The 26,077-nt window shown below is 35.0% G+C and overlaps 1 protein-coding gene across 12 annotated transcripts in view; it reads right to left on the bottom strand.

The window, feature by feature from the left end:
- Ccdc178 (coiled-coil domain containing 178) overlaps nt 1–26,077 on the bottom strand; it is a 200,870-nt gene that overhangs the window by 139,608 nt on the left and 35,185 nt on the right. For 3 of the 12 annotated variants that reach the window (XM_074070056.1, XM_074070058.1, XM_074070057.1), the window contains exons 2-4: nt 18,264–18,347; nt 9,402–9,461; nt 7,286–7,375 (exon numbers count right to left, since the gene is read on the bottom strand). In XM_074070056.1, the coding sequence (XP_073926157.1) occupies nt 7,286–7,375; nt 9,402–9,461; nt 18,264–18,324 (211 nt within the window). In that variant the 5' untranslated portion in view covers nt 18,325–18,347. Of the gene's footprint in view, nt 1–7,285; nt 7,376–8,656; nt 8,772–9,401; nt 9,462–12,062; nt 12,146–13,959; nt 14,038–16,755; nt 16,899–18,263; nt 18,350–26,077 lie in introns of those variants that run through there. The other 9 variants (XM_074070064.1, XM_074070062.1, XM_074070061.1 and 6 more) reach the window with 9 other exon arrangements.

The raw sequence follows: 26,077 nt of genomic DNA, 5'->3' as shown, positions 1-26,077 counted from the left end.
GCAACATAGAGATTTGGGAACAGAGCAGACCATGCAGACCTATTTGCAGAGAAGCAGTTAGTTCACTGAGCAGTGGAAGCATCTGGAATCCTCAGAACAGGCAACCGAAGAATACCAAGCAATGCAGAGAGGAGCTGCAAAAACCCAGTGCCCTCTAGTCTGTGATTTATAAAATCTCTGAGAAATGACTTGTATTCAGAATGTGTAGAGAAGATTTACAACTTACTATTCAGAAAATGAGCATCAGACTTGGACTCTCACAGAAAACAATCTACAAATGACTACTACGCTTGTGAAAAGATACTCCACATCATCAATCACCAGGAAAATGAAAATTTAATTAACAGTTCAATAACACTTCATAACCACTATAATGCCTCAAATTAAAAAGACTGACAAGACTACATATTAGTGAGGATGTAGAACAACTGAAACTCACACACTGGTGGTGGAAATGGAAAACAATATAAACTCTTGGGAAAATGGTATAAACTGTTTAGAAAATGGTTTGACAGTTTCTTATAAAAGTTAAATATACAGTTGGCATATAATTCAGTGTTCCACTTTCATGTATTTACCTATAGTATGGAAAAATATGTCCATAAAAAGACTTGCATACAAATGTTATAATAGCATTATTTATAATACCTGAAATTACAAAATCCAGAATTTCTATCAATGGTTAAAGAGCTAAGAAAAGTATACAACATTCACATAAGGAAATCCTACTGTGCGATGAAATGTGAAAAATTCTGATATAGGCAACAACATGGATGCCACTCACAGACATTTTCCTGATTCTTTGAAAGTAATTGAATACAAAAGAATACAAATGAAATGATTCCATTGATTTTTAAATTTTGGAATGTAAGTCTAAAATCCTATCAGTGGTTGTGGATTGGGGTAAAGTGACTACAAAGGAACATGAAGGAATTTTCTGGAAAGGTAGCAATTGATAATAAAATGTATGAGAATGTTTGCCAAAAGTCTATGATCTGCATACTCAAAAGGAGTGGATTACATTGTATTTATTTTTTAAAAATTTGTATTACTTTAAATTTGTTTAATAAAGAGATTGACCATACTGTAGAGCCAGAATTCTCTTGTATCATCTTCCTTCTAACTCTTCATACAACAAAGCATTGTAGACAATTCTTCCTTGACATATTCTCTTTCCTTAATGACTTTTTCTAACCTTTTTGCTTATTTCTCCACATATTCCTTAAACATGACAATTTAATAAATTAATAACAAACTGGCAATTTAAGATAAAGAAATGATTTCCTAGCCCAATCCTAACATCTATAATGTAGGCAAGATGAGAGAAAGATCAACAGTCCCATGCCTTAGACACATAATAAATTTTTTATGTTCTTTTTCCTATATTAAAAAAAAAAAGCTAGAATGCACCTATTGCAAATTGCTATACCACAGACAAATAAATAAATTCACATTAGTAAGTTTAAATGCCAAAGCCAGAATGGCAAGAGAGGAAAAGAAAAGCACATTTGTATGATCAGTAAACATGGGAAAAATAGGAGGCATTCAGAGGGAGCTCCAGGATGGGAGGCCTTTGATGGGATAAGAATGGTGCCCAATCCATACAGGAGACGCAGGAAAGATATGAAAATAAAAGAATGATAAAGGAGCAAAGTCATTCCAAGATGAAACGATTGGCTAACCTGTTAACTGCCTTCAATCTATTTTATTTTAAACACTTGGGTTGTGTCAAGGCCAGCAAAACTCATCTCATTCCACTCAGTCTGATTTCCTTCCCTCCTTCCTCACTATGGGACACAACAAAGGCAGTCCTACAGGAAAGTTTATAGCCATGAGTGCAAATATTAAAAGGACAGAAAAATCTCGAATAAATAACCTAATGCTACATCTCAAAATCCTAGAAAAACAAGAACAAGCAAAACCCAAAATAAGCAGAAGAGAAATACTAAAAATAAGGGCCAATATTAATGAAATAGAGACCAATAAAACCTTACAAAAAAATCAATGAAACTAAAAGATGGTTCTTTGAAAAAATAAACAAGATTGGCAAACCCCTGGCAAATCTGACTAAAGTGAGGAGGGAAAAGACCCAAATTAGTAAAATCAGAAACAAAAAAGGGTGATAACAACAAACACAAAGGAAATCATCAGAGACTACTTTGAGAACCTATATTCCAGTAAGTTGGAAAATCTCAGAGAAATAGACAAATTTCTAGATACTTATGACCATCCAAAACTGAACCAAGAATATATTAATCACCTAAACAGATCCATAACATGTAATGGAAGCAGAAATAAAGACTCTCCCAAAAACGATCTAACAGATTCTAAGCTGAATTCTTCCAGACCTTTAAAGAACAACTAATACCAATACTCCTTAAACTTTTCCATGAAACAGAAAGGGAAGGAATACTGCCTAACTCATTCTATGAAGACAGTATTACATTAACCCCCAAACCGCACAAGGACACATCAAAAAGGAGAACTATAGGCCAATCTCCTTAATGAACATCAATGCAAAAATCCTTTTTTTTTTTATGATGTTTCTCACTTTTTTTTTTTTTTTTTGGGATTTAATGCTCGATAAATTTTATTTTTTTTTTTCATTTTTCTTTTATTATTCATATGTGCATACAAGGCTTGGTTTATTTCTCCCCCCTGCCCCCACCCCCTCCCTTACCACCCACTCCACCCCCTCCCGCTCCCCCCCTCAATACCCAGCAGAAACTATTTTGCCCTTATCTCTAATTTTGTTGTAGAGAGAGTATAAGCAATAATAGGAAGGAACAAGGGGTTTTGCTGGTTGAGATAAGGGTAGCTATACAGGGCATTGACTCACATTGATTTCCTGTGCGTGGGTGTTACCTTCTAGGTTAATTCTTTTTAATCTAACCTTTTCTCTAGTTCCTGGTCCCCTTTTCCTATTGGCCTCAGTTGCTTTAAGGTATCTGCTTTAGTTTCTCTGCATTATGCAAAAATCCTTAATAAAATAATGGCAAACCAAATCCAACAGCATATCAGAAAGATCATTCACATGACCAAGTTAGCTTTCTCCCAGCAATGCAGGGATGATTTCTACATACACAAATCAATAAATGTACTATAGCACATTTTAGAGGCAAAGACAAAAACCACTTGATCATCTCAATAAAAGTAGAAAAAGCCTTTGATAAGATTCAACACCACTTCACGATAAAAGCTCTAAGAAAACTAGGAATAGAAGAAATGCACTTCAACATTATAAAGGCTACATGTTTGTCACATCATACTTAATGGGGAAAAACTGAAACATTTCCCCTAAAGTCAGGAAAGAGACAAGGATATCTATTCCCCCACTCCTATTCAACATAGTCCTGGAACTCCCACCCAGAGCAATAAGGCAATAAGAAGAAATAAAAGGAATACAAATAGGTAAAGAAATAATCAAAGTATCTCTTTTTGCAGAGACATGGTCCTATACCTCAAAGACCCAAAAAACTCCACCCAAAAACTCTTAGACACCATTAACAGCTTCAGCAATGTAGCAGGATACAAAATCAACTTACAAAAATCAATAGCCTTTCTAAATACTAACAATGAACAAATTGATAAAGAATACAGGAAAATAATTCCATTTACAATAGCCTAAAAAAAAAATCAAATACCTAGGAATAAACTTATCATAGGATGTGAATGACCTCTACAAGGAGAACTACAAACTTCTGAAGAAAGAGACTGAGGAAGACTATAGAAGGTGGAGAGATCTCCCGTGCTCATGGATTGGCAGAATCAACATAGTAAAAATGGCTATGCTGCCAAAAGCAATCCACATGTTCAATGAAATTCCCATCAAAATTCCAATGACATTCATCACAGAGATTAAAAAATCTACCCTAAAGTTCATTTGGAAACACCAAACACTGAGAATAGCCATGGCAGTACTAAGCAACAAGAGCAGTACTGAAGTTATCACAATACCTGACTCAAATTATACTACAGAGCAACAGCAATGAAAGCATGGTACTGGCACAAAAACAGATATGAAGGACAGTGGCACAGAATAGAGGACCCAGACATGAATCCACACAGCTATGCCCACCTTATTTTTGACAAAGATGCCAAAAACATACAATGGAAAATGGACAACCTCTTCAACCAATACTGTTGAAAAGTGGTTATCTGCTGCAGAAAACTGAAACTAGATCTATTTCTATCACCCTGTACTAGTATCAACTCAAAGTGGATTAAGGATGTTAATATTAGACTTGAAACCTTGAAGTTAGTACACAAAAAGCAGGGAATACTCTGCAAGCAATAGTTATAGGCAAGGACTTCCTCAGTAGAACTCCAGCAGCCCAGCAACTAAGAGAAAGGATGGACAAATAGGATTATATGAAACTAAAAAGGTTCTGCGCAACAAAAGAAATGGTCTCTAAATTGAAGAGACCACCTACAGAATGGGAGAAAATCTTTGCTAGCTATACATCAAACAAGGGACTGATAACCAGAATATACACGGAGCTCAAAAAACTAAACTGCCCCAAAATCAATGAACCAACAAAGAAGTGGGCAACTGAACTAAACAGAACTTTTTGAAAGGAAGAAGTCCACATGGTGAAAAAACACTTGAAAAAATACTCACCATCCCTGGCCATAAAGGAAATGCACATCAAAGCCACACTAAGATTCCACCTCACTCCTGTTAGAATTGCTACCATCAAGAACACCACCAAAAACAAATGTTGATGATGATGCAGGGAAAAAGGAACCTTCTTAAACTGCTGGTGGGAATGTAAGTTAGTACAACCACTATGAAAAACAATATGGAGGCTTCTTAAAAAATTAAACATAGATCTGCCATATGATCCAGCAATACCACTCCTGGGGATATACCCAAAGGAATGTGACACAGGTTACTCCAGAGGCATCTGCACACCCATGTTTATTGCAGCACTATTCACAATAGCCAAGTTATGGAAACAGCCAAGATGTCCCACCACCAATGAATGGATTAAGAAAATGTGGTATTTATACACAATGGAATTTTACTCAGCCATGAAGGAGAATGAAAGTTTGTCATTCAAAAGTAAATGGATGGAACTGGAGAACATCATCTTAAGCAAAGTTATCCAGGCTCAGAAGACCAAAAATCGTATGTTCTCCCTCATATGTGACTATAGACCTAAAACAAATGCAGTAATATTATTGGACATGGGTCACGCTAAGGGGATAATGTACATGGGATGAATAGGAAAAAGGAAGGAAACCTAAAACTTAAATGTGCTCACTGTAGAGGAGCAAATACAGTAACCTTAAACTGCAGAGGTCATTATGGGAATGGAGCCAGGAAGTAGCAAAGAGGTCTGGCAGAGATGAACCAGTGTGGCTTGCAATATACAAGTGCATGGAAGCAACACTAGGAATCTCTCTGTATAGCTATCGTTACTTCAAACTAGCAAAAATGCTTTGTCTTTCTTATTATCTCTTATGTTTTCTCTTCAACAAAATCAGAGAAAAAGAGGGCAGAACTGGTTCTGCTCAGAAGCTCGGTGGGGCTGGGAGGGAGGCGGCCCAAACAATGTATACACATGTAGGTAAATGTAAAAATGATAAAATAAAATAAAATAAAAAGAACAAAAAAAGTCTGAAACAGTTAAATCATCTTTTTTTTTTTTTTTCGGTGCTGGGCCTTGCACTTGCCATGCAAGCACTCTTCCACTGAGGTAAATCCCCAACCCCTCAGTTAAATCATCTTTGAAGTCCCCATTTTTCATTCAAGTTCCCACATCTGTCTACAGTAACTAGTCTGTCCCTTTAGGGGACTAATCAGATACCAACTCTTAAAACTTTTGTAATATTAATCTAATCCCTGCAATCTCTGATCCTTCTCATATCCACTGATTCTTCATTGATCAGGTTCTTGTCACCATAAGCCTGAACTATAGTAATAAGGTAATCACTTTCCCAATTTCCTCGGCAGCCAAATAATTTTGCACAGCACACTCAGACTTTGCAAGTGAAGGATTTGGTCATGCAACACCACTATATATATATAGTCACTATATATTATATAGTCATATAGATATATATATATACCTATATATTATATAGTCATATAGATATATATATACCTATATATTATATAGTCATATAGATATATACCTATATATTATATAGTCATACAGATTATATAGTCACATATATATGTATATGATTACAGACTGAGAAATAAATAAAGTTCACCCTTTTGTTCCCAAATTCAAGTTGTTCTTTGTGCTTCAATCATTTGTAGTTTAATTTATTAAAGCAACCAACTCTCTTCACATTTCTGAATCCTTCCTCTGTTATCATCAAAGTAATCTATTTTCCCCATATTTTCTGTGACTTCATCCCTGCTAGTTGACACATTCTGTCCTGTTTGCATAAATCCACCCCTCTCTTTTCTTTTCACACACAAATACATTCTTAAAGCTTCAGTTCAAATCTTTTTTCATTCATTAACACTTCTCTTAACGCCTGGAAGCATTTCCTCAAAATACTGAGGACACTTCTTGCTCATGGTATTGGTGTGTACAGCCTGTGTGGTTCTGTGCTACTCTATTTAACCATTACTTTCTGTTGAATTATAAAACTGTTGTATGTATTTTTATTTTATTTTCCTTGCAAGATTATACACATCCCAGGAATGTGGGTTCATAAATATCTGTGTACCCTATTAGCATGTGTATATCCCAGTGTCTTGAATTAATTTGGTTCATTAATCATTCATTTGATATTTCAAAAATCTGTCCTAAACTAATTATGGTCTATATCTAACTACAGGCAATAAGCTCTAAGCCAAGATCATAAAATTCTATTCAAGATTTCTATTGTACAGAAATAGATGAAAGACTCATAATGCTAACTTATTCAAATTTTATTCTGTTAAACTGAAAATCCCCAGAGCAGAAATTTCCCCAAATCATGATTAAACATTTTGATAAAGAAACATTTCCCTAGTGAACTGGAAAGGTTTTTTATCTAGTGCCTGTTAAGTCCTGGCACAGGTAATTTAAAAAATGCTTTAAAATTCATTCATTTTTGATATTATGTAACAAATATTACAAAACAAGATTGAATAGCAATATTACTGGTATAATTGCTATGCTATATTTTAACATTATATTCTTAACTTTATATATATTATTTTATGTTAACAATGATATACAGAATTTATTTCTCAAAAATATAGCATTGACATCACAACTAGTTAGTAAATGTAAATATAGCTTAGGTAATTTACTATATAATATACATTAGGCCTCACCTTCAGTATTGGTCATTTTACTTTCATGAAAAATTTCAACAGCTTCTTTGGGGCCACTAAATAGCCCCAACCTTTGTGATATGACATTGCCTTAAGAAAAAACATAAATATTTGAGTATACAGTTAATATAGATTTTTTTTAAACAAGCAATATAAGATACAAAACTATAATGGGGAACTGCTGTCCTTGAAAAAAAAATTGTAATATAAATACTAACCAAAATGCAAAGCAAGTTTTAAATGTTTTCTCTGTGCTCTTCAACAGGCTTACCACAACTATAGTTAAGAATGAACTATTTATATGTGTGCATAATAAAACAGAATATCATAGTAGAAGAAATCTGTATCTCTTCAAATTAAGATGAAGTTAAAGAAATAGTATAGGGAAAGTGTTTAACTCACCATCATTTATCTATCATATGCAGCTCAGAAAGAGTAAATGAGGTATAGAATACAAAGAATGGAATATAGCAAAATAGATACAGATATGAATCCCACACAGATACTATTCAAGAGGTAATGAAATTTTATGAAGAACATAAATATCTAAAGATACACGATAACAAAGCAAAAAATTTAACAAATAGAAACTACCTGCATTATTTAACCAATTTCCCAGACACTAGTCACATCAAATTAACTTGAAAAATTTTAAATACATTTGCCAATAACAAATGTCAATGAATAAAAAACTATAAAAAATGAAAACACTTGATAAGAAAACCTTTTTGAGGTGTTCAAAACATAGTCAGAAATAACATACAGAATTGTGAATGTTTAATTGCAGATAAGTCATACACTTAAAATACTGATAAAAATGAAAACATAAATGTGTAGATAAAGCCATTAAAGAGAAACACAGGAAGGAAATAATTGGAAAAGTCTAAATAAATAACTGTCAGTAGCTCTCCAGCCTGGCACAAATACAGCATTGGACATTAAATGGTATTGGAGGCAAATGCCCTATTTTTCAAGCTGGTACGCTTTTTACATTATAACCGCAATTTCGGTAGCCTTCCCTGCTCCCTTCTTTCAGTTTATATGGTGATGACATAAGCTTTTCCCATAATTTAGACCTGAGAATTCCCTTTCAGCTTTATTTTCACTCCAGCCTTCAGATAGACAGACATTCCCAAACATGCCTGAGTCTTGATGGGCATGACTTAGTAGTTAAGGAAATTCAAATTGAGACCATAACTAGATACTGTTACATAAATGAAGATTTTAAATAATTTAAAAGTCTAATCATACAGTGTCATGGCAAGAAAATTAAGCAACTGGAATGTTCTTCCAGTGCCATGGCACTATAAATCCACACAATGACTTTGGACGATAATGTGGCATTATCTAGGAAAATCAAAGTGCAAATACCATATGTAAGAACGTGGAACTTCTTCGGGATATTTGTAAGAGGATGTTTCTAGAAACACTCTTTAAAATAACTCCAAACTGGAAATAAACTAAATATCCTTTAAAAGAAGAAAGTCTGAAAATGGAACATAGTGAGCATTAAGATACAAGAAAATGAATGAAACGCCCCAATAACACTGAACAAAAAGCAAAGTCACATGGATCAAGGTAACAAATAATGTTGAACAAAGGCAGCCCACACATAAATACTAATGATATGTAATTACAATTCATAACCATGCAAAGTTAATGCAAAATCTTCAGGAATGCACACTTATGTAATACTATAGTTAAAACTTTAAAAGACCAAAGAAATTAGTGTCATCAATGTCCAGAAGTGCAATGGCATGAAGTTCTGCTCAGGTGGGCACATGGAGGTCTCCAAGTAACTGGATATGTCTACCATATCCAGTAGAGGATATGCAGATGCTTCCTCATAATCAGTTACTCAAAATGTACGTGTACTGTATCCACTCTTCTATAAGAATGCGTTATCCAAAATGAAAAGGGAAAGCAAATAATATATATCATATAATATCAATAAATGAACATTTTTAAAAGAAAAGTTAAGACATACCCATCTATAAAACATTATGAACACATGGATGTCTACAATTTTTCACATTTACAATTTTTATAAGAAGGTGAATATATGACAGCAAAAAAAAAAAAAAAAAAACAGATGGAATTATACAGGTAGGGGTACCTGCGAGTGCTGCCTTTCTTGCCTGCTCTCGGAGAGCCTTGATTTCCTGACATGTTTTACCTATAAAAAACAACATAAAATAAAATAAAATAAAATATTTGTTTCCTGAGTCAAGTAGCCTGTTCCATAGTGAACTGGTAAGGGTTAGGGAAGAAAATTTGCATCAGAAAAAAGAGATACAGACTAAATGACATAAGAAAGCACTAGGAAGATACATGGCTGAGAGACAAAGTTTGGGTGATGCACCCCTAAAAAGGCTAACAGAGAATGGGAAGTCATTATAGGTGATATTCAGGATGATAAATACATTAATAATTTTAATAGAAGTTCTTCTGTTTAATAGTGTGGTCCCTCTTCAATGCTTTTAGGAGAACTTTAATAAAGATTTCCTCTAATTTCCAAGGTTATGCTCTGCATGGATTTTAAAATTCAACAGCACAGTAAGATTGGTTTTGTGATGTAGAGCAGCTTATTATTAGAGTTACACTGTGGAAAAAATATGATATATGATAGGAAATGGCTAAAATTATTTACACATAGTATAACCTCCACTTAAAAATCAAAATGATTGATAAGAGCTTACAAAAGATGTTATGTAAATGATCTTTCATGATTTCTTAAAAAGAACAAACAAGTCTGCCAGGAGCAATGAAACAAAAATGTATCAAAAGATGTATTGTTATAGTCGTAAAATACTAACTATGTAGGATCATGTTCAGTAATTATATCTACTTTTTGAAAAGCATTTTTGGAATGGTGCAAATATTACTGGGATATAAAAATGTTTAAACAAGCTTAAATTATGTTCCACATGAGAAAATTAGAAAAAGTTATAAAGTGCATCTAACTTTTCCAATTTAATAACATAAAAATACTAGTACTATCTTGACACTCAATAATTATTTCTATATTTTAAAAGTAGATAATAATCTCAAAGGAAATCTGAAAATGATAAGGATTTGCATGCCTTTGTAGTAGAGAGATGGCCTAAGCCCTATGAGCAGTTGAATTTCATTTCACTGAATATTGCAAGGGAAATACTTAAAAGGCAGTTGCCATAAATAAAATCATAGATCAATGAAGAGAGAAGAGACAGTTCTTATTCTATACAAAAGCCAGATCTATAAATAACAAATTAAATTACAAGGTAAGATGTCAGTAAACAATGTTAGAAATATTGTAGATGTCACAAAGAAATCTTTTTAAAAAATGATTTATATGCAAACTACAAAATCAGAGTAAAGACAATTGAGGGTTGTTCTGTAATAAATTAACATATGATATACAGAATAAGAATATTCCAAACTTCAGCATTAATAATCCAGTTCCTCCATCACCAGCAGGAATCCTGTATCTCTTTCCTTCAACACATACATTTCATCAGCTCAGAGAACATATTCTATTATATAGCCATAATATATTTGACACCTAGCCCAGGACCCCAGCTATAGCAGGGTTAGTATATACTCACTGAGGAATGACAGTAAAGAAGGAAGGAGGGACTATGCATCAGTGAAATAATGAGCCCAATAAATATAGTCAGATTCTACATAGATTTGTATATGAGACAGACACTTACAAACATTGATTCAAATAAAGGGCTGCTCTTTGGTATTTCTGTCTCCATGATTAACTGGTATTACTAAACAATATTCCAATAGCAGTGACTCCTCAAAACCACTTTATCAGTACAATAATATATCCAGCTAAATTCCTGATTGATCACAGAATTTTTAAAATCTTAAAATATTTTAAAACTATAAAACTTAGCCTGAAATATAACATTTAGTCAAACATTATTTAAGCAATTTAGTAACATTTGAATAAAGTATGATTTTATCATCTTTGAAGAAAAGCAGAAATTCATAAGGCAAATTTGCTTAATTATTTTCACTGTATATGGCAAAAAAGAAATAATATAAGACTTCAGGTTTCATTTTTTAAGCTAAAAAACTTAAAGATTATCTATTTATCACCAGGTTCAAGTTAGAGAAAATAAAAATATTAAATGAACACATGAAAATTGAACTACTTAGCAACAAAAATATAAACTAAAACAACTTTGAACAGGTCATCTTATATTTGCTAAATTAGTCATTTAATTGTGATCAAATAAAATATGGTATGTTGTAGCAACACACATACTTCATGCTGTGGTACAGTTGTGGGAAACGATAGATTATTATTATAGAAAGCCACACAACTGTTCATAGCCTGTGCCCTAGAAATCCAATTCTGATTCCTTTATCTAGAAACCAACAAATAAAACTAAAGTTAAACACAGGTGTCAGAGAACATGGTAAAATAAAGATGTCTGAAAATTCACCTCTCCGTAAATGCAAAGGAGAAAAAAAAAAAAGTAAAATTGTTGAAATGAACATTTTCTGGACTGTAGAAATAAAGCAAAACCTCCAGCAACTCTGGACAGATACAGTTTTAACTTTTACAAGTTCTATCCCTGACACTCTAGGTCAACAGTCTTGAGAAATGAAAGGGCACATTTCTGACACCACAAGAAGCAAAAGAGAATTTAGAATATTTTTAAAGCCTCATTCCTAAAGAATTATTCTTTTTAGACACATTTACTCATTCCCTGGAAGAATCCACTTACAAGGCTTTGCAAATGATGGAGAAAAGACCTGAGAAATCCCTGTATCTCACCTCTGGTTGATCTTCAGAGACTGCATGAACAGGAAGGAGAGGTAGAGTTGCCAACTCCCGGGATTAGTGTTGAAGGAACACCCCTGCATGCACAGAAACCCTCAGCAATGACTGGAGTTATCGATTCCAGACATTTACAAGAAATAAGTGTTCATCTTTAACTAGCCACTAACCCAACTGAGTAGAGACTCCAGGGGCCACAAATGACAAAAACTACTATATTAAAGACAAAAAAGACACTGAAAGACTAAAAGTCACTATATCACCAACTAAAAGATTAGTGATGAAAACGAGGCCTGGGAAAAGAGAAGAATATGATCTCAACGACTGTCACATTATAGCTAGACCTCATTTTGTCGGGCTTTGCTTTATTGCACGTTGTAGATGTTGGCACTTTTTACAAACTGGAAATTTGTGGCAACTGGGTGTCAAGCAAATCTACTGGTGCCATTTTTTCCAACCTCATTCGCTCACTTTGTGTCTTTATGTCAAATTATAATAATTCTCTCAATATTTCAAAATGTCATTATTATTATATCTGTTAGGGTGATCTGTGATCTGTGGCCTTTGATGATACAATTCTCGTGAACTAATAATCCCATAGGAGACAGAAAACTTAATAAATGTTGTATTTGTTCTGACCTGTCCCCTAATTGATCATTCCCCATCCCTCTGCCTCTTCTAGGGCCTGCATATTCCCTGAGACACAACAAAACCTAAAATTAGGCCAGTTAATAACATTGCAGAGGCCTCTGAGTATTCAAGGGAAAGGATGAATCACAGGTCGTTCACTTTAAATCAAAAGTTAGAGACGACTAGACTTAGTGAGGAAGGCATGCTGCCTAGACTGTCCAAAAGTGAGGCCTCTTGCACTAGTCAGCCAAGTTGTGACTACAAAGGAAAAGTTCTTGAAGGAAATTAAAAGTGCTTCTCCACTGAACACCTGAATGATTAGAAAGCAAAACAGCCTTATTGCTGATATGGAGAGAGTTTTGGTGGTTTGGATAAAAGACCAAACCAGATACATTGAGGCCAAAGCCTAATCCACAGGAAGGCCCTGACTCTCTTCAATTCCATGAAGGCTGAGAGAGGTATGGGAGCTGCAGAAGAAAAGTTGGAAGCTGGCAGGGGTTGGTTCACAAGGTTTAAGAAGCCAGTTCCATAACAGAAAAGTGCAAGGTGAAGCAGCAAGTGCTAAGGTAGAAGATCTAGCTAAGATAATTGATGAAGGTGGCTGCACTAAGCAACAGATGTTCTGTATAGATGTAACAGCCTTATATTAGAAGAAGATGCTCCCTAAAATTTTCAGAGTTAAAGAGGAGTCAATGCCTGGCTTCAAAGCTTCAAAAGACAAGCTAACTCTCTTGTTATGAGTAAATGCAGCTGGTGACTTTAAGTTAAAGTGAATGTTCATTTATCATTCCAAAATTTCTAAGGCCCTTACAAATTATACTAAATCTATTCTGCCTGTGTTCTATAAATAGAACTACAAAGCCTGGATGACAGCACAACTGTTTAGAAGATGTCTTACTGAATATTTTAAGCCACTGCTGGGGCTTCCTGCTTAGGAAAAAAAATGACTGCTTGCAAACATTACTGCTCATTTACAATACACCTGGTCACCCAAGAGCACGAGGTGTGCAAGAAGGTTAATGTTGTTTTCATGCCTGTTAACACAATATCCACTCTATAGCCCCCTGGACCAAGGAGTAATTTTAACTTTCAAGTCTTAATATTATTTAAGGTATATATTTCATAAGACTATAGTGCTTCCATAGATAGCAATTACTCTATTGGACCTGGGCAAAGAATTGAAAACCTTCTGGAAAGGATTCAACATTCTAAATGTCATTAACAGCATCATGATTTATGGGAACAGATCAAGATATCAACGTACACAGATGTTTGGGAGAAGCTGATTCCAATTCTCCTGCATGACCTTGATGGATTCAAAGCCTCAGTGGAGGAAGTAACTCTAGATGTGGTAAAAATAGCAAAAGATTTAGAATTTGATGTGGAACATGAAGATGTAACTGGATTGCCACAATCTTATGGCAAAACGTGAATAGGTGAGCAGTTGCTTCTATGGATAAACAAAGTCAGTGGTTTCTTGAGATGGAATTTACTGCCAGTGATGATGAAATTACATTATAGAAGTTACAACAAAGGATTTAAATATTCAATAAACTTAGTTGAAAACATCAGGAGTAGCAGGGTTTGAGACAATTGGTTCCAATTTTGGAAGAAAATTCTATGAGGGTAAAATGCTATCAAGTTTTACCACAGAGAAGTCAATGTGAAAGGAAGAGTTAACCATGGGGCAAACTTCACCCTCTTATCATAACTGTCACAGCCACATTTGACCTTCAGCAACCACCACTGTCATCAGTCCACAGACACCAACGATCGGACAAGATCTTCCACCAGCAAAAAGATGATGGCTCACTTGACTCAGGTAACCATTAGCATATTTGGAAAAAAGTATTTTAATGTAAATTTAAATATGGCACATTTTTAGGACAGGGCTGTCACACTTAGTAAACTGTAGTATATTATAAACAAAACTTTTATATGCATTGGCTAAGCAAAAATTCACGTGACTAGTTTTATTGTGATGCTCACTTTACTACAGTGGTCTGTCCCAACCCATAATTTTTCTGAGGTATGCCAGAATATGGTTTTAAACGTTTAGTTTCAATAAAAATTTGTGACATGCAAAAAACAATCTATGGTCCATACAGAGAAATAAAGCTAACAGACTTGTCAAAAATCAGTTTAGAAACTGCAGTTGCATTCTGATAAGTTAAAAAAAAAACTCAGAAATCACCATAAAAAGAAAAAAAGCAGAACTAAAATTCAACACCTCTTCTTAAATCCATAGGGGAATTAAAGTCACAATGCAAAGTGACACTCCCCCCCAAAAAAATCCCACAGTAGGGCAAATACATAGATCGAAAGTTACTTGGATCGAAAGTTGCTGGAGCCACCAATGGGTAGAAAAAGCCCTAATCGCTCGGCTCTCATTGGCCTTGAGTAAAGGTTAAGGCACAGTTGTCAACTCCCAATGAACTGTTGTAGGCTGAGTGTGAGCTAGCTTGAGAGTTAAAATCTTTAATGTAATCAGTCATTTAGAAGAACAGTTCGCAACCAGCACTTGTATTTGGTGTCTGAAATGGGGGCCACTCTTGTGAAATTGTAACCTGGGGAATCTGACATTATTGGAGGTAGATAGTGTCAAACTGATGAGACTCTAACTGAATTCTGCTGGAGTGTTTGCCAAAGACTGCTTGGAGTGTTGGGGGGAACACAGTTCTGTGTTGTGAGAGCAGAGGAGGAAAAACTGCTTGCTTCCTATATCATTGCTCCTTGAATTTGGTGACAATGTTTCACATATGACATCAAAGAAACAAACAACATTTAAAATTAGATAAACTGAACTTTATCAAAATAAAAATGGTTATGCTACAAAAGATATGATGATGGAGGTGAAAACATAACCTCTAGAATGGACCAAAATGTCTGCAAATCATATATTTATTAAAAGTCTAGTTTCCAGAATATATAAAGATCTAATAATAAAGACCACACAATTTAAAATGAGAAAAAGATTTGAATAGCCATTTCTCTAAAGAAGACATGCAGATGCGATATGGTACTCTGCATTGTTAGCCATTAGGGACATGCAAATAGAAACTATAGTGTCATACCACTTCATGTCCACTGCATGGTGATAATAAAACTTCAAAAGGGTATGTATGGTAAGGATATGGAGAAATGAAAGTTCTCACATATTTCTGTTTGGGGATGTAAATTATTGCTACTGCTGTGAAAATCTATTTGGCAAACAGAGTTAAACATTGAATTACAATATAAACTACCAATTCCTTTCTTAACCATATATCCAAAGAAATGAAAACACATGACCACACAAAGCCCTCTACTCAAGTATTCATAGCAATAATATTTATAATAGCCCCAGAAACAAACTTATATCCACCTACTGATAAATAATCTGCCCAATATTCATGAAGAGGAATATTAGTCAGTCATTACAAAGAATGATATACATTTTATAGCATAGGAGGTGTTTGACATTTTCTTAATTTAAAAGAAGATAGGTATCCGAAGCCAATTATTACATATATTAATTAATATGAAGTTTCCAGAAAGAGCAGTCCATAGAGAGAGAAAATAGATTGATTTGTGGTAGGCAGAAGCTGGGTAGAGAAGGAATGAAATATGGCTGCTAATGGTGTAGGGTTGCTTTCAGCAGTCATGTCCCAGCCTGATTGATCACCCGGTCTACCTCTTTCCAAATTATGTCTTTGGGAATATTATTATAAATGAATAACCTGGCCCATTTTGCTCATCTAAGATTGAGCTCAGTTTCTAGAAATGAAATATTGCTTAAACTGCACTATACAAACTATGAAAATGAAATAACTTGTTTCAAATCAATATTGATAGAAAAGTAATAAAGAACTAGAGGACAAAGTTATTCAAAATTTAGGAAATCAGTGTGGTGAAAATGGAGTAAAATTCTACCAGACTAATAATTTTACATAAGATCCATTGTGCCATGACCTCATCCATGTTTAGATTACTAAATGGCCACTTTATTTTATAACCTTTAAGAAGACTATAGAATTTGATTACAGCCATGGTTCCAATCATTTTCTTCTCCCAGACTCACCTGTTTGCTATGTGACTTGTAGCATCTTCCATTAATGGGTGGTGAGGGTTTGAATATGCTTCATCCCCTCCAAAACTCAGCTGGGAATGTGGTCCTCAGTGTAAGTGCTGAGGGGTGGAAGGAACTTTAAGCGGTGCCTAGGTCTTGAAGAGGGAATAATGAACTCATCGGACTGAACTCATTACCTGCTGTGTGGGTAATGAGAAGCTGAAACCAAAATAAACCTATTTCCTTTATAGATATATACCACTCCTTTACCAGTCTTGGGTTATGCCAACAAGAAACAGACTAGGACAGACAGAGTCTAAATTAAACTCCTACCCCTAGACTCTGGGCTGACCATAAGAACTGCTTTGGTCAATAAAATACAGCAGAAATTATAAATGTTTAGGATGTTGGACATAAGATACCTTTGGTGTGTCTGCCACCCATCTCAAAACCATGCTAAAGCCATGTAGTGAAAACCCTGATTGCCTGCTGGAGTTTGGCAGACAATAGCACATGAAGCCGAGTCATTTGGCTTTCCAGAAAAGTCCTTTAAGCATGTGAAATAACCTAGCCAAAAAGAGCAGTAAGAGTTTACCTATGGCTTACTATAGAAGCATGAGTGAACAATACTGAGCTCACCTGAGCTATTAGAACCACACAGGTGAACTAACATGAATGTTACAGTGTTATGCGCACCTGCGTATTTGTGGTTGTTAGACAGCATTAGTAGAGCAATGGATAACAGATACAAGGACTATTTATTATTCCTAGTTAAAATAGTCAAGGTGAAACTCTATACCAGAGTTGTAAACCTTTTCAGTAAAGGGCCAGATAATAAAAATTTGGTTTATGTGTCACATGAAATCTCTGTTACATAGTTCTCTTTGTTTTGTTTTGTATTTACACCATATAACAAATGACCAAAAAAAAAAAATCCTTACTATTAGGGCTTTAAAAAATGTGCTGCTGCCATATTTTGGCCATAGGCTATATAATTTTCTGATCTCTGTTATATATCAGGCAATGACATTATATTACTAACATGACACAGAAGTTAGGATGCAAATAAACAGAGCAAAGTAATGCCATAAAATTATACAATTTTAAAATGCCAGTATCTTCATTTCTAGTTTTGTGTGTTTTTCTTCAAGGGGGTGCTGGTAAAAGTTGCATAAGCCAGCTGTCTGGTGGTAATAAATGCTACCATCCTGTATAATTTCAAGTCACCAATGGAGAGGAGTTGAGAAGAGGTGCTTACAACTGATTGGTTCACATGAACCACAAAGGGGTGACTTGAACACACCATTGTTGTGCTGCCTACCTCTTGTACTGTGTAGCTCAGTAGTAATTATAAATGAAATTGTTTAAAATTTAGAAAGTGGGTTTTCCTTGAGTAGATGTGCTTCTACCTCTGACTTTACTTTTGTGGTCTCAGAAAAGTGTTTTGCAGCTGCTGTCCTCCGTGAGCGACTTTTTCCTATGCTCCATTTTTACCAAAAATGAATTCAAGATAATCTTACCTATCTCAGTTGGTTCATTTCCAGCAGGAGAAGAGGAAATTATTGTCTCATTTTCAGGCATGATTACTGACAGTATTATGAAACCTAGTTGAAAGAAAAATATTTAAATATCATGAACCAAAATTGCTATTTTTTTAATTTCACTAATAATTGTCAATTCAGGAACTGGTAGCATCAGAATTAATTTCTAATAGCATAGTCAATGTATTACAGATTTACAAAAATCAATATTAAATTATGTTCAAAATGTAAGGAAAATCTGAGTGTGCGTACTCTTTCCTATTAGGATGACTATGATACCATTAGAAACACCAAAGATAAAAATCATTATTAATGGGGGATCTTCTATTTCCTCCTTTGCTGGTGACTAAAACACATGCCTGGCCTGACTGCTAGATAATTTAGCATTGGCTTTTGTTGAGTGTGGGTTTAAAGCCCTTTGGAAATTTTGGAACCTGCAATGTTTTCATTTCATATGATAATATTTTAATCTCACTACTATCTCTTCTATGCTTTCCCTTAGCTCCTTTTTAAAAACTTTCTTATGGACAAAATTAAATATATACAGAGGTATATATGCATTCCTTACCCAATTTCAACAACTACCAACTCATGGCTAATTTTCATTCCACTTAACCACCTAGTGGCCTGTCTAACCCACACTTGATCATAGTTAAGAAAATGTCAGCTATCATATTATTATATTTGTAAATAGTTCAGAATATTTTAAAACATAGCCATGATACTAAAGCAATGAAACATAATTAATACTAATGTCTTAATGTCACCAAATATATATTCCATTATCACACTTCTTTCATTGTCTCATTCTTTTCTTGTTTTTAAAAATTATTTAGAGTAATACAAAGAAAATGTGCAAACATCATTTAACAGAAATGACTTACAACTCTCTTCTGCCTCACGCTTGCTAGGAAAGTACTCTACCACTAGAGTCACACTTCGGTCCCTTTCCTTTCAGTTTGTTTTCCAGATAGGGTCTCATGCTTCCGCCTAGGGCTGCCCTTAGACTCTGATCCTTCTACCTTCACCTCCTGATTAGCTGAAACCACAGGCAAGTTCCATCATACCTGGTCTTTATTCTCTTTTAATCTGTAAATTCTCCTCTCCTCTTTTTCTTTACTGCATTTACCTATTTAGATAGCAAACATTATGTCCTGTAGAGATTTCCACATTGCTGGCAACTTTCCTGTCTAACATTTCACATGTTCTGTCTTCTGTATTTCCTGTAAATGGGTATTTATTGGAAACTTAAACTTCTGACAGGAAAAACACCAATTCTATAAATACTTACATGAAGACAACCTTTTAATTTTTAAGACTTAAATAATTAGAGTCTGGAGACTAGAAATCATCTAGTTCATTTTTTTTAAAATTTTACAAACCAGGAAACCTTGACTGAAATTACTAAATTCACTCAGTGTAAAAGACTTCTTGGAGAGAGGACTGAGAAGGAAAGCCATGAATTCAAGGTAAGCTCCTTTTTAAATAAACCAATATATTTCATAGAGGTCAACTTGTTATAGAAAAGGAAGCTATAGAAAAGAGCATAGTTAAATTTTGCTTTCAATAAACATTTTATTTTTTAATGCAATGAAGGCAATAGTTGAACATACAATTTTATCTCTTGTTCTATACAAAATTACTGAAAAATTAAATAATGAGAAGAAAAATTAATTTCACTAGTAATGTAGAACTAAGAAAATTGGAGAATGCTTCTACAAATGACTACTTCAAAAAATGTTTAAGTATAATGTTTTGAATCTTCATGAAAGAATATAACAATTGGCAAGGTAATAAATACTTCCCTCAAGACTGGTAGAAGACAGAAATACAAAGAGATAAGACTAACATATTCTCCCTGCCCCCTTATCCCCTTAGCAAAATCTGATCTGAGAGCATCAGCTGAGAGGCTGTGCCAGACTTATGAAACCCATACAAAAGTTTGGAAACAAGCCTGGTGAGATGACCCAGACCTGACATCCAGCACTTAGAGGGCTGAGACAGGAGGAAGGCTATTTTGAGGTCAGCTTAGTAAGCACAGTGACACCTATCACAACAAAAAAACAACAAACACAAAGACCAAAACTTTGGAAATAGAAAATGGAATCAGCCCTGTTGAGGTGTCCTAGAATGGGTTCAAGACTGTGATCTCAAAACCCGATATTTTAGGAAACAGAATAGGACAGAAATAAAGTATCTGTGAAGACTGCCCATACACTGAAGCCCGGCTTCAAACCATCTGTGTGCTAACAAAATCTTATGTGATGAAAGCAAAACAAGGCAACTCTTGCCCAGAACAGAGTCAAAGACAACCTAAAGCGCAAAGTCAGCGGATAACAAACATCAACAAAAGTGCAAAGAAACTGACCCATGGGTGCTCCACATAGTGAGATTGCCAGATGGCAAACCACCAAACAATCATGTTTAATATATTTATAATATCAAAATTTTAATATCAGAACTAAAATGTGTGAAAATTAATATTGTACATTCAAGTTGAGCCACATGGAATTCATGAACTGAAAAAAAAACTGTAGCTGCAATCCTAAACTCTCCTGATCAATTTAAAAGCATGTATGATAAGCTTAAGAAAAAATTAGTGAAACAAGTCAGAAAAAATAAATAAATATCCTGAATGTGGCATGCAGTTATGAAGGGTTGAAAATATCATAAGCATGCATGAAGTCTGAAGCTCTTGACATATACTCTGGAGAAAATAGAACAGATGTGGTTTTCCTTATTCATTCCCCTAAGCACACATAAACACACACAAAAATCAGGGCACTATACATAAAACAGATATAAGAATACTGAAATGTGGAGAGGCTAGGAGCCTTGGAGCCAGAGTAACCATAAGTTTGTAAATTTCTGAAGTTTATCTTTTTTGCCTTATATATCCCAAACTTAACTTGAGGAGATCAGCAACCCAGAAATGTCAATGAGTATGTTCCAAATAAGGCCCTAGCAAAGGCCTACTTTTTTCCAGCCAAAGAAAAGCGTAGCTTAGTAAGAGAGAATGAATTTATTATTTATTTATTTGCAGCACTGGGGTTTGAACTCAGGGCCTACACCTTGAGCCACTCCACCAGCCATTTCCTTGTGATGGTTTATTTTTTAAGATAGGGTCTCATGGAACTATTTGCCCCAGCTGGCTTCAAATCACAATCCTCCTGATCTCTGCCTCCTAAGTAGCTAGAATTATAGGCGTGAGCCACCAGCATCCAGCTAAGGAAGAATGAATTTAGACAGTAACCTTGCTATTCTAACCAAACACAAAAGAAACAATAATATGGCCCCACAGTGACAGAGATAATAAGAAAAGTGCAAAGGGAAAATGAAAGCCATACCAGATACAACAACAAATGCTAGCAATACCATAGAAAAATTGGTCAGAATGCAAAACAACATAGCTACTCTGGAGAACAGTTTGGTAGTTTTCTTTTAACACTAATGATGGACTTAGCAACTATACTCTTGAACATTTACTCTAGAGAAAACTCATTTTTGCTTAGCAACTTGTACACAGATATTCTTAGCAGCTGTATCTATAAAAGCCAAAATCTGCACACTACACAAATGTCCTTCAATGGCTGAATGATTAAGCAAATTTTGGTACGTTTATGCCATGGAATACAATAGAGCAAAAAAAAAAAAAAGGCAGTTGAAAATCTTAAAGAAATGGACAGATTTCTAGATACATATGATCATCCAAAACTGAACCAAGAGGAAGTTAATCACCTCAATAGATCTATAACACAAAATGAAAATGAAGCAGCAATCAAGAGTCTCCCCAAAAAGAAAAGTCCAGGAACTGATGGATTCTCTGCTGAACTCTATCAGTCCTTTAAAGAAGAACTGATACCAACCCTCCTTAAACTGTTCCACGAAATAGAAAGGGAAGAAAAACTGTCTAACACATTTTATGAAACCAGTATTACACTTATCTGAAAACCAGGCAAAGACACCTCCAAAAAGGAGAACTATAGACCAATCTCCTTAATGAACATTGATGCAAAAATCCTCAACAAAATAATGGCAAACCGAATTCAACAACACATCAAAAAGATCATTCATCACGACCAAGTAGGCTTCATTCCCAGGAATGTAGGGGTGGTTCAACATATGAAAATCAATAAACGTAATAAACCACATTAACAGAAGCAAAGACAAAAAACACTTGATCATCTCAATAGATGCAGAAAAAGCCTTTGATAAGATCCAACACCATTTCATGATAAAAGTTCTAAGAAAACTAGGAATAGAAGGAAAGTACCTCAACATTATAAAAGCTATATATGACAAACCTAGAGCCAGCATTATACTTAATGGAGAAAAACTGAAACCATTCCCTCTAAAATCAGGAACTAGACAAGGATGCCCACTACCTCCACTCCTGTTCAACATACTACTGGAATTCCAAGCCAGAGCAACTAGGCAAGAAGAAGGAATAAAAGGAATACAAATAGGTAAAGAAACCGTCAAAATATCCCTATTTGCAGATGACATGATCCTATACCTTAAAGACCCAAAAAACTCTACTCAAAAGCTCCTAGACACCATTAATAGCTACAGCAAGGTAGCAGGATATAAAATTAACATAGAAAAATCATTAGCATGTCTATACACTAATAATGAATAAACTGAAAAAGAATATGTGAAAACAATTCCATTTACAATAGCCTAAAAAAAAATCACATACCTAGGTGTAAACCTAACAAAAGATGTGAATGACATCTACAAGGAAAACTATACACTTCTGAAGAAAGAGATTGAGGAAGACTATAGAAAGTGGAGAGATCTCCCATGCTCATGGATTGGTAGAATCAACATAGTAAAAATGTCGATACTCCCAAAAGTAATCTACAAGTTTAATGCAATTCCCATCAAAATTCCAATGACATTCATTAAAGAGATTGAAAAATCTACCATTAAATTTATATGGAAACACAAGAGGCCACGAATAGCCAAGGCAATACTCAGTCAAAAGAACAATGCTGGAGGTATCACAATACCTGACTTCAAACTATATTACAAAGCAAGAACAATAAAAACAGCATGGTACTGGCACAAAAACAGACATGAAGACCAGTGGAACAGAATAGAGGACCCAGATATGAAGCCACACAACTATAACCAACTTGTCTTTGACAAAGGCACTAAAAATATACAATGGAGAAAAAGCAGCTTCTTCAACAAAAACTGCTGGGAAAACTGGTTAGCAGTCTGCAAAAAACTGAAACTAGATCCATGTATATCACCCTATACCAAGATTAACTCAAAATGGATCAAGGATCTTAATATCAGACCACAAACTCTAAAGTTGATACAGGAAAGAGTAGGAAACACTCTGGAGTTAGTAGGTATAGGCAAGAACTTTCTCAATGAAACCCCAGCAGCACAGCAACTAAGAGATAGCATAGATAAATGGAACTTCATAAAACTAAAAAGCTTCTGCTCATCAAAAGAAATGGTCTCTAAACTGAAGAGAACACCCACAGAGTGGGAGAAAATATTTGCCAGCTACACATCAGACAAAGGACTGATAACCAGAATATATAGGGAACTTAAAAAACTAAATTCTCCCAAAACTAATGAACCAATAAAGAAATGGGCAAGTGAACTAAACAGAACTTTCTCAAAAGAAGAAATTCAAATGGCCAAAAAACACATGAAAAAATGCTCACCATCTCTAGCAATAAAGGAAATGCAAATTAAAACCACACTAAGATTCCACCTCACCCCTGTTAGAATAGCCATCATTAGCAGGATGTGGGGAAAAAGGAACCCTCGTACACTGTTGGTGGGAATGTAAACTAGTACAACCACTCTGGAAAAAAAGTTGGAGGGTACTTAAAAAGCTAGACATTGATCTACCATTTGATCCAGCAATACCACTCTTGGGGATATACCCAAAAGACTGTGACACAGGTTTCTCCAGAGACACCTGCACACCCATGTTTATTGCAGCACTATTCACAATAGCCATGTTAAGGAAACAGCCAAGATGCCCTGCTACTGATGAATGGATCAAGAAAATGTGGTATCAATACACAATGGAATTTTATGCAGCCATGAAGAAGAATGAAATGCTATCATTCACTGCTAAATGGATGGAACTGGAGAATACCATTCTGAGTGAGGTTAGCATGGTCCAAAAGACCAAAAATCATATGTTCTCCCTCATATGTGGACATTAAATCAAGGGCAAACACAACAAGGGGATTGGACTTTGAGCACAAGATAAAAGCGAGTGCACACAAGGGAGAATGAGGATGGGTAAGACACCTAAAAAATTAGCTAGCATTTGTTGCCCTCAACACAGAGAAACTAAAGCAGACACCTTAAAAGCAACAGAGGCCAATAGGAGAAGGGGACCAGGAAGTAGAGAAAAGGTTAGATCAAAAAGAATGAACCTAGAAGGTAACACACATGCACAGGAAATTAATGTGAGTCAACTCCCTGTATAGTTATCCTTATCTCAACTAACAAAAAACCTTGTTTCTTCCTATTATTGCTTATACTCTCTCTTCAACAAAATTAGAGATAAGGGCAAAATAGTTTCTGCCGGGTATCGAGGGGGTTGGGGGGAGTTGGAGAGGCTGGAGTGGGTGGTAAGGGAGGGGGTGGGGGAAGGGGGGAGAAATGACCTAAGCATTGTATGCACATATGAATAATAAAAAAATAAAAATTTTTTTAAAAAGGGCAAAAGACTATTCATATACACAACAAATTGAGTGAACCCAAAATTAATATGCTGAGTGAAAAAAGCCAGTCTCAAAAAATACACATTGTGTGATTCAGTTTATATTTATGAGCTATCATAACTATAATGATGGAGAACAGATTAGTGGTCATATAGGTCTGGAAATGGGGAAGACATAGTGTCAGGGAATGATGTCATGGTACAGTCAAATTTCTTGGTTGTAGTGGTAGTTATACAAAGCTACAGGTGGGATAAAATTTCATAAAACTGAGCTGGGCTTCACAGTGGACACTTATAAAACCAGTTACTCTGGAGGTACAGACTGGGAAGATCACCATTTAAAAACAGCCCAGGCAAAAATTTAGTGGATTCCATCTCAACCAATATCATGCAGGGCATTATGGAGCACACCCATAATCCCAGCTACATTGGAGGCATAATTAGGATTATTATGTTCTAAGGCTGGTCCTGGGTAAAAACATGAGATGTTATCTGAAAAATAATTAAAAATCAAAAAAGAATGGGGGTGTGGCTCAAATAGCAGAATGCCTGCCCAGCAAGTACAAGGCTCTGACTTCAAACCCACACTGTCAAAAAAAAAATTCATAAAGACTCATGCCCACGAGTTCTGCAAGCATTACTGATGAAATCTGAATTAGACGCGTGGTTTGGATTAATGTGAACTCTGGGTGGCATTGTACTTAAGATATATACAACGTTAATTTCACATTGGGGGGATGATGAGTGAGTGAAGGGGCATGGGACTAAATTTATATTTCTTTTCCAATTCTTATAAATCAATAATCATTTAAATTAAAAGCTTAAACTAAGTCATAAAGGAAAAGAAGAAAAATGATAGACTCAAAAAAAAATCAAACACCTAGGAATAAACTTAATAAAGGATGTAAATGACCTCTACAAGGAGAACTACAAACCCATGAAGAAAGAGATCGAAGAAGACTACGGAAGGTGGAGAGCTTGCCCATGCTCATGGAATGGCAGAATCAACATAGTAAAAATGGCTATACTACCAGAAGCAATCTACATGTTTAATGCACTTCCCATCAAAATCCCATTGACTTTCATCACA

This window comes from Castor canadensis, chromosome 4, assembly GCF_047511655.1.
Source record: "Castor canadensis chromosome 4, mCasCan1.hap1v2, whole genome shotgun sequence".
Lineage (NCBI taxonomy): Eukaryota > Metazoa > Chordata > Mammalia > Rodentia > Castoridae > Castor > Castor canadensis.
The sequence above is the reverse complement of the archived record's forward strand: the minus strand, read 5'-3'. Positions and strand labels throughout refer to the sequence as shown.